This window comes from Eleginops maclovinus, chromosome 6 (genome assembly GCF_036324505.1).
Source record: "Eleginops maclovinus isolate JMC-PN-2008 ecotype Puerto Natales chromosome 6, JC_Emac_rtc_rv5, whole genome shotgun sequence".
Lineage (NCBI taxonomy): Eukaryota > Metazoa > Chordata > Actinopteri > Perciformes > Eleginopidae > Eleginops > Eleginops maclovinus.
In genome coordinates, this window is record NC_086354.1 from 25,802,460 (window position 1) to 25,812,019 (window position 9,560).

Genomic DNA, 9,560 nt, shown 5'->3' on the forward strand with positions numbered 1-9,560 from the left:
TCTTTATCACATATTTATTTCCCAGACTGACCAGTGTACACACAAACATCACCAACAAAACCAAAGCATTATTTACATCAACACAAACAACAACAAAGATCACTATAGTTTACAAAACATATTAATATTGAGTTTGAATCTGTATATATGACTAATAATAATCTTTAATATAGAAACACACGGAAGGAATCCTGCCGTTTAGCCTGAGGGTTGAAGCAGGGAGGCTGATCTGAGCAGAAGCTGGAGACCACAACTTAAGAAACAGTCTAGTACCGCAGGTAAAGGTTCTATGATGAAGGCCTCGCTGAGTGAGACTACCATGTGTGTCGCAGACTGTTGTTGTCTGTGTTGTTGTTGTTGTTGTTGTTGTTGTTTATATCGTGTATGTATATTGTGGTCATTTACAGTGCTGTGCACCCTGGGGACAATAAAGCTAACCTACTTCTGTTGGTTACCGGGCTCCAGCATAAATGATCCTGGAGTTCTTGAGAATAACATGTTGTGTCGATCTTTATCTCGCCTCCCTCCAGAAGCCCCGGATCGCTCCGGCACGCTCTGACTGAGATCTGTGAAATTGGGATCTCAATTTGACTCGCAGCGAACAGTGAGCCAGTAGTTTCTCAGACAATAAAATAAAATGTCAGATCATTTCATGAAATAAATGAAACGTTTGTCTCTGGTTTTCATTTCACACACACTAAACCCTTCAGTTATTTGAAAGCCATATCAATTATTATTTTAAATGGTTTGATAATTGATGAGTGAGACAATGGCTCTGTTTCAATCACTTCATAATTCACATGCTTTTCCTCCATAAAAAGTACAATAAATGAATATAAACTCAAAGACTCAAAGTGAAGGTGCACTGCAACTGAAAGACTTTATTTAGATATTAAATGTATTGCTGCCGTTAGTGCAGATTATGTGTTCAGATGCACTTCCTGTTTCCTGTTTCATGTGTAGGTGTCTCCATATCTGCGATGTCCGTCAGAGATCAGCTGGGTTTTCTCGCCAGCGTTGGTGGGCTGCTGAAGGATCGGAGTTTCTACGTCTGCAGAAAAACATGAAGAAATATATTCCTTTAATATTTAATTTTTCACATTTAAGTTTCCTTTTTTTTCGCATTTTGATTTGGAATTATTACATTTTGATTCTTAAAAAAACCAACTTTTAAAAACGGATGTCCCACATTTCAATCTTTAATTGAGTTATTTTTTATGTATTCTTTTCAGTTAATGATGACTGTATGTTTGTATTCTTCATTAGTATAGATATTTTTTATTTCATTTAATAATAGTTTGTTCCGCAATTTTATATTTTTAAAAAAAAGTTTCAAACCTGTTTTTTAAATTTAAATCGGAATTATATTTTATTATATTATATATACAATTTTATTTCATGAATACAATTGTTTGTGTGTTGTTTTTGGTAGTAAATAAATACGAACCCAGGAGATAGTACCTTCAAAATAATAACTGGCGTTAAAGTAAAAGCTCCACTCTGGGAGAACCATAGACAGTCTATGGGGAGAACTCAAACACTTACTACGTTAAAAAGCTCAGTGTCAAAATAAAAGCCCTGCGGTTCCTGTCTGCTCACCGTTGTCGGGGTCGTTGCGGATCTCCTCCTCCAGGTCGTCGGGGGAGACATACTCAGGCTCCGCGCCTTCGCCGCTGGCCGGGGGCTTCAGCTTCCCGCAGCAGCAGTTACAGCAGCAGCAGAGGCAGCAGCAGCAGTAGCAGCCGCTCAGCAGACCGCACACCACGAACAGACCCTGAGGCGCAGGAAGCCGGCACGTTTCATATCATATATTAATAATCAAACAGTCTGGAGGCAGTGAAGCAGAACCCAGGGGGAGGGGCTTCCTGCTTCCTGTGTAGGAACAGACCCCCAGAGGCAGAGGTTATAGGATGTCAATTACATGAATATATGACCCTTAGAGGTGCTGCAGACATTAGAGTGCAGGTCTATTAATATTAACTCGGGCTGTCGATTAAAATATTGAATCGCAAATTATTGATCTGTTCTATAAATAAACATAACAAATAGAAGTTATAATGTAATCATTATTATTACCCTGCACATTGTTCACTGACCTAGTCTGTAGCCACCATGTAGCTGTTGTCCTCTGTCTCTGAGTCAGCGCTATGCTTGGTCAGCGAGTGATATTGTAGACTCGGCGAACTCCGGAGGAAACCTAATTCACTTTGCAGCACGTACATATTACCTCGGTCTGTTCGAGAAAACCTCCCGGCAGGGCTTTGGAGCTCAACGGTAGTGTGTTTCTGCTGTGATCCACAACGTTACCATGGTTTCCTGATATTTTCTTAAACTACGGAGCGGGCCGAGGGTCACAGAACGCACACGCGTTAACGCGCGTTAAAAATTATAGTTCCGTTAAAAGGAAGGTGCGTTAACGCCGTTAATAACGCGTGTAACTGACAGCCCTAATATTAACATAACTACGGTTTCTGGGAAACTACGACACACTGTCTAAGGACAACAGTACATGATGTAAGTTATGGGGAACCTGTGACAGACTGAAACCCTCAGGTGCCATGGACCTAAAGGGCTTCCTGATTGGTCACCCAGCATAAGCCCCGCCCACCTTGGCCCACCAGGTGGACAGCATGAAGTAGGTGTTGACGTTGTCCTCTCCGAACTGCTGCGCCACGTACAGCCCGAGGGACCCGTACGAGTCGTAGATGTTCCTCTTGCTGAGGTCGGACAGTACGGAGTGGGCGCTGTTCAGCTCCTTAAACTTCTCCGCCGCCTCGGGGTTATCCGGGTTCTTATCGGGGTGGAACCGCAGCGCCAGCTTCCTGTTGGGGGAACACACAACGTGACGTACAGAAGTTATAAGGAGGGCCCTTTAAGTCTATGATAGAGTGCAGGGAGGACATTTATCTTTACAACAACACGGTGGTTAGCATCGCTAGAGTCGTGGTGTGAAAATCTCTTCAGCTAGGGTACCACAGACCTCATTTCTGTGGGGGGGGGGCTTACCTGTAGGACTTCTTGATGTCGTCATGGCCGCAGCCTTTCTGCAGACCCAGGATCTGGTACAGAGACTCTCCGGAGGTGGACAGGCTCCGCTGCCTGCTGTTAGACATCCTGCAGCACCTGTCACAGGTCAACCAAACAAACACACCTGAGCTGACACTGCCGGATAAAACATGTTGTTACAATTTGTTGAAGAATATTTAGAATATCAAGAGTCATTGGACTAAGAAATAAAGGGTGATACTAAAGTACAGGTGAAAATATCAAACCAGTGGATATCACCAAGAAACACCCCTTTCACCACTGACATGAACACATGACCGCTGACATGAACACATGACCGCTGACATGAACACATGACCGCTGACATGAACACATGACCGCTGACATGAACACATGACCGCTGACATGAACACATGACCGCTGACATGAACACATGACCGCTGACATGAACACATGACCGCTGACATGAACACATGACCGCTGACATGAACACATGACCGCTGACATGAACACATGACCACTGACATGACAGTTGTCTGACATGAACACATGACCACTGACATGACAGTTGTCTGACATGTGTTTCGATATGCTAATGAAGCGTTCTGTGAGGCTAATGCTAGGAGTACACGTTATGGAAGGTAGACCACAACGTGTGAAAAAACATGATTTCATCTTACCTGGCTGTTTGAGCGTCCTGACGAAGCCTCTACCTGTCCTTCAGTGTACCTGTACAGTCAACCTGTTCTTCAGTCTGTCTGTCCTACAGTCTACCTGTCCTACAGTCGAGCTGTCCTGCAGTCTACCTGTCCTACAGTCTACCTGTCCTACAGTCTACCTATCCTGCAGTCTACCTGTCCTCGTCACCCCTGAGTCTACGCCCCTACAGTCACCTGCCCTACAGTCAAACCGCCTACGCTACCATCCTGCATCTCCCGTCCTACAGTCACCTGCCCCTACAGCTACCTATCCTCAGTCTACTTCCACAGTCACCTGCGCAGTCTCCCTGCCTCGCTACTGTCCTACAGTCTATCTTTTGCAGTCTATGCCCGCAGTAAAACCGTCTACAGTCTATTGTCCTGCATTACTGTCCACAGTCTATTTGTCCTCTTTGCCTCAGGTTTTGGGGGTGGGAGGATTTCTGGCTTCCCAAACATTCGGGGCCGGGTTCAGGTACCTGGACCGTTTCACCTGCTCGTTTCAGCGAGACCTCCAGGGACGCATTGGAGGGGAGGGGCGGGCCACGCCCCCCAGGGGGGGGGGGGGTTGGAGAAGACATAAAACCTCCCATCAAAAGGGCTTTTTATTCACCAACATTAAAAATGAAGTAACCGCAGAACAGTATTAACAAAAGTAACTTTACCTTTGTTTACCTTCAGGTTCTGCAAGATTTCATTTTCACAAGTTTACCCAGTTAAACCCATAAAACCCGTTATCACCCCAATATACCATTATACCCCCCTAATACCCATTATCACCCAAATAATACCCCTTAATCACCCCCATAAACCCAGTTTTCACCCCAAAAAACCCCATTTTTACACCCTAAAACCCATTAAACCCCCAATAAAATTATCACACCAAAAAACCCAAGTTACACCCCCAAAAATACCCATTTAATCCCCCCTAATACCCAAATCCCCCCAAAATACCCGTTTTCCCCCAATAATCCCCCTTAAAACCCCCAAATCCCAGTTATCACCCCAATAATACCCAGTTATCACACCCAAATCCATTACACCCCAAAAATACCCATTATCAACCCAAACCCCCAGTTTTACCCCTAATCCCAGTTATTCCCCCAAATAAACCCATTTACACCCAAAAATCCCCCATTTACACCCCCCTAATCCCCGTTATCAAAATAATACCCAGTTTTTACACCAAAAATCCCCAAAATTATCACACCAAAACCCCCATTAAAACCACCCATAATCCCCTTTATCACACAATAATCCCCCCGATACCCCCATAATCCCCATTTTTACCCCATAAAACCCCCATTTAAACCACCAAAAACCCCAGTTTTCACCCCATAATACCCAGTTATAAACCCCCATTCCCCAGTTTTTTACCCCATAATACCCAGTTAAAACACCCTAAAACCCATTATCACACCAATAATCCCCAGTTATACACCCTAAAACCCAGTTATCACACCCATAAACCCAGTTATTACCCCAATAATACCCGTTTTTACCCCAATAAACCCATATCACCCCAAATAATACCCGATCACCCCAAATAATCCCTTTTCACCCCCATAAACCCAGTTATCCACCCATAATACCCAGTTTCACACCAAAAAAACCCAGTTATCACCCCCCAAAATACCCTTTACACCCCCAAAATACCCATTTTTTACACCAAAAAACCCCAGTATTACCCCATAATACCCATTATCACACCATAATCCCCCATTATCAACCAAAATCCCCATTATCCCCCCATAATCCCAAAATAAAACCCCAAATACCCAGTTTCACCCCTAATAAAGTTTTACCCCAAATAATACCCATTATTACCCAATAATACCATTACACACCAAAATACCCATTACAACCCATAATCCCCAGTTATCACACCCATAATACCCGTTATCACCCAAAATACCCAGTTATCACACCCAAAACCCAGTTATCACACCATAAAACCAGTTATTACAATATGTTTAACCCATATACCAGATATCAACATAACCCCATTTGGACACATAATAAAGGTGACACCCTAAATTACAGGTAAACAATAAACCCCAGTATATTCACCAAAAAACCCTTTTCACCACTAATGCAACACACAATACCGCTTTACATAATACCCGTTAATGAACCCCAATAATACCCATTATAAACACCAATGACCCGACATCACACCCATAATACCATTAACACATAAGACCGTACATGAACCCAATAAGACCCTGATGACCCCAAATGATACCCGTGAAAAATAAACCCAGACCACTAATCCCCAGTTGTCTGACATGAACCCATTACACACTGAATACCAGTTGTCACACCAAAAAAACCCACAGGTACCCCCTAATACCCTTTTCACACCATAAACACTATCACACCTGAATACAGTTTCACCAGTTATCCATATTCAATGAACCCTTTTCAGCCCCTAATGCCAGTTATACACTTAATAAAGGTTTCAGACCAAAAAACGTTAACACCATATGATTTTCATCTTACCCTGTTTACACCTATCCGTTACAACCCTTACCCAGTTTATTAACCTGATACAGTAAAACCCATATACCAGTTGTTACCTTACAGTTTACCCATACAGTCCCGAGTTATCAAAACAGATACCTGTCCTTACACCTACCAGTTACACACCTATCCGCAGTTACCTATCCAGTTATACCAATTAACAGTCTACCTAATATCAGTTATCTGCACCAATCTACCCAGTTACACACCCATACTACAGTTACCACCTGCAGTATACCGTTAAATTACACCAATATACAGTTTCCCATCATGCATTACCCGTCACACCTGTCCCAGTTTACCATATCCCAGTCCACCATATTCCCCAGTTATTGTCCCCATTACCTGTTCCACCAGTATACCAGTCCACCCATTATCTGTTGCAGCTCAATATCTGCAGTTATTACCCCAATATCCCAGGTGTGAGGGGACCAATATCCGGTTCCATAAACCATTACCCGTTAGGTACCTAAGCCCTTCACATTCCAGGTTTCAGCGGACCTAGATGCCATTGATGACAGGGCAGGTCGCACAACCAGTTTTGACAGAAATACAGTTAAAACCAATCCCAGTCATAAGCATTTTATTACCAACAATAATCCCCAGTACACGCAAAACCAGTGATTACCCCTATAAGTAAAAAATTACCGTGTAACCTTCCAGGTTCTCACCTATCATTTGTCACACATAATACCCAGTTATTACACCAAATACCGTTATCACACCCATAATACCCAGTTATTACACCAATAATCCCCAGTTATCACACCAATATACCATTTACCCCATAATACCAGTATACACCATAATACCCAGTTATCACACCAATAATACCCAGTTATCTACACCAAATAATACCCAGTTATCACACCAATAATACCCAGTTATCACACCAATAATACCCAGTTTTTAACCAATAATACCCAGTTATCACACCAAAATACCAGTTATACACAATAAACCCAGTTTTAACCTACCCAGTTATCCACATAATACCAGTAATCACACCCATAATACCAGTTATCACACCAATAATACCCAGTTATCACACCCATAATACCCAGTTATCAACCCATAATACCAGTTATTCACCAATAATACCCAGTTATACACCAAATAACCCCAGTTATCACACCAATAATACCAGTTATCACACCATAATACCCAGTTATCACCCATAATACCCAGTTATCACACCAATAATACCCAGTTATCACACCCATAATACCCAGTTATTACACCAATAATACCCAGTTATCACACCAATAATACCCAGTTATCACACCAATAATACCCAGTTATCACACCAATAATACCCAGTTATCACACCCATAATACCCAGTTATTACACCAATAATACCCAGTTATCACACCAATAATACCCAGTTATCACACCCATAATACCCAGTTATCACACCAATAATACCCAGTTATCACACCATAATACCCAGTTATCACACCAATAATACCCAGTTATCACACCATAATACCCAGTTATCACACCAATAATACCCAGTTATCACACCCATAATACCCAGTTATCACACCAATAATACCCAGTTATCACACCAATAATACCCAGTTATCACACCAATAATACCCAGTTATCACACCCATAATACCCAGTTATCACACCCATAATACCCAGTTATTACACCAATAATACCCAGTTATCACACCAATAATACCCAGTTATCACACCCATAATACCCAGTTATTACACCAAAAATACCCAGTTATTACACCCATAATACCCAGTTATCACACCAATAATACCCAGTTATCACACCCATAATACCCAGTTATCACACCCATAATACCCAGTTATCACACCCATAATACCCAGTTATCACACCAATAATACCCAGTTATCACACCCATAATACCCAGTTATCACACCAATAATACCCAGTTATCACACCCATAATACCCAGTTATCACACCAATAATACCCAGTTATCACACCCATAATACCCAGTTATCACACCAATAATACCCAGTTATCACACCAATAATACCCAGTTATCACACCAATAATACCCAGTTATCACACCCATAATACCCAGTTATCACACCAATAATACCCAGTTATCACACCCATAATACCCAGTTATCACACCAATAATACCCAGTTATCACACCAATAATACCCAGTTATCACACCCATAATACCCAGTTATCACACCAATAATACCCAGTTATCACACCAATAATACCCAGTTATCACACCCATAATACCCAGTTATCACACCAAAAATACCCAGTTATCACACCCATAATACCCAGTTATCACACCAATAATACCCAGTTATTACACCAATAATACCCAGTTATCACACCAATAATACCCAGTTATCACACCAATAATACCCAGTTATCACACCAATAATACCCAGTTATCACACCAAAAATACCCAGTTATCACACCCATAATACCCAGTTATCACACCAATAATACCCAGTTATCACACCAATAATACCCAGTTATCACACCAATAATACCCAGTTATCACACCCATAATACCCAGTTATCACACCCATAATACCCAGTTATCACACCAATAATACCCAGTTATTACACCAATAATACCCAGTTATCACACCCATAATACCCATGACACAGCCTGTCAAATGCCCATATCCCCCAGGACACAGAAACCATTTAAGGGTTAAATAGAAATGTTGATGAAATTGGTGTGTCCAAACCAAAGGTAGAGCCATTAAAATGAAAGACAAATTATTTGTGATCGTGGTTCGCATGAAATGTTAAAACCTGTCACAGCTCAAGATTTACATGTGTTGGGAGGACAAGTAAATGTGAAAAAATCCCATTTTAAAGATAAAATATGCATTTATTGATAGAATCTGAATGAACAGACAGAAAGAGAGAGTGCCATCAGAGAGCATGTTTCAGTGTGATCTGTGAAACAGGGGGATTCACTGAGGGGTCCTGCAGGAGTAAGAGAGGCTCCACCTTCACTGGAGACATGAGTATCATCTTCAGAGAGTTGGTGGGAACTGTTGTATGTATCTTAAATCCATTTTTGAAAATATATGAGGAAAATAGCCTCAGAGTGTTATCTCGTGTTAGTGCTGAAATATCATTAACACACATCTGTAGTGAAGCTACGACGGAGTATTAGGGCCACATATGAAGAAAAAAAATATTTTTGCCGTGACGAGATTAAAGTCGACATGTCGACATTAATCTCGACATGTCGAGAATAATCTCGACTTTATGTCAATTGACACTGAAAACTATTCAGAGAGAAAGCAACCGCTCCACAGGTGCAGTTTGAGTCACGCATGGTTCTTACACTAATCACCACACTG

At 41.7% G+C, this 9,560-nt stretch overlaps 1 protein-coding gene across 1 annotated transcript; it reads right to left on the reverse strand.

Annotated features, from left to right (window-relative positions):
- On the reverse strand, positions 1 to 3,857 carry LOC134866350 (dnaJ homolog subfamily C member 5B-like). The gene is made up of 5 exons (XM_063886470.1): positions 3,687 to 3,857; positions 3,007 to 3,123; positions 2,609 to 2,822; positions 1,600 to 1,774; positions 1 to 1,051 (listed from the first exon to the last, which is right to left on the reverse strand). The coding sequence occupies exons 2-5, from the start codon at positions 3,111 to 3,113 to the stop codon at positions 954 to 956; spliced, it is 594 nt and encodes a 197-aa protein (XP_063742540.1). The 5' UTR covers positions 3,114 to 3,123; positions 3,687 to 3,857; the 3' UTR covers positions 1 to 953.
- Between the last annotated feature and the right edge of the window lie 5,703 nt (positions 3,858 to 9,560).

What these genes read in the sequence shown, in the direction of transcription:
- LOC134866350 (XM_063886470.1), bottom strand. Translation starts at nt 3,113, where the DNA reads ATGTCTAACAGCAGGCAGCGGAGCCTGTCCACCTCCGGAGAGTCTCTG. An exon ending in GACATCAAGAAGTCCTACAG is followed by an intron (nt 2,823 to 3,006) that starts GTAAGCCCCCCC and finishes TTCCCCCAACAG; the next exon opens with GAAGCTGGCGCTGCGGTTCC. An exon ending in CCGCAACGACCCCGACAACG is followed by an intron (nt 1,052 to 1,599) that starts GTGAGCAGACAG and finishes GTTTTTCTGCAG; the next exon opens with ACGTAGAAACTCCGATCCTT.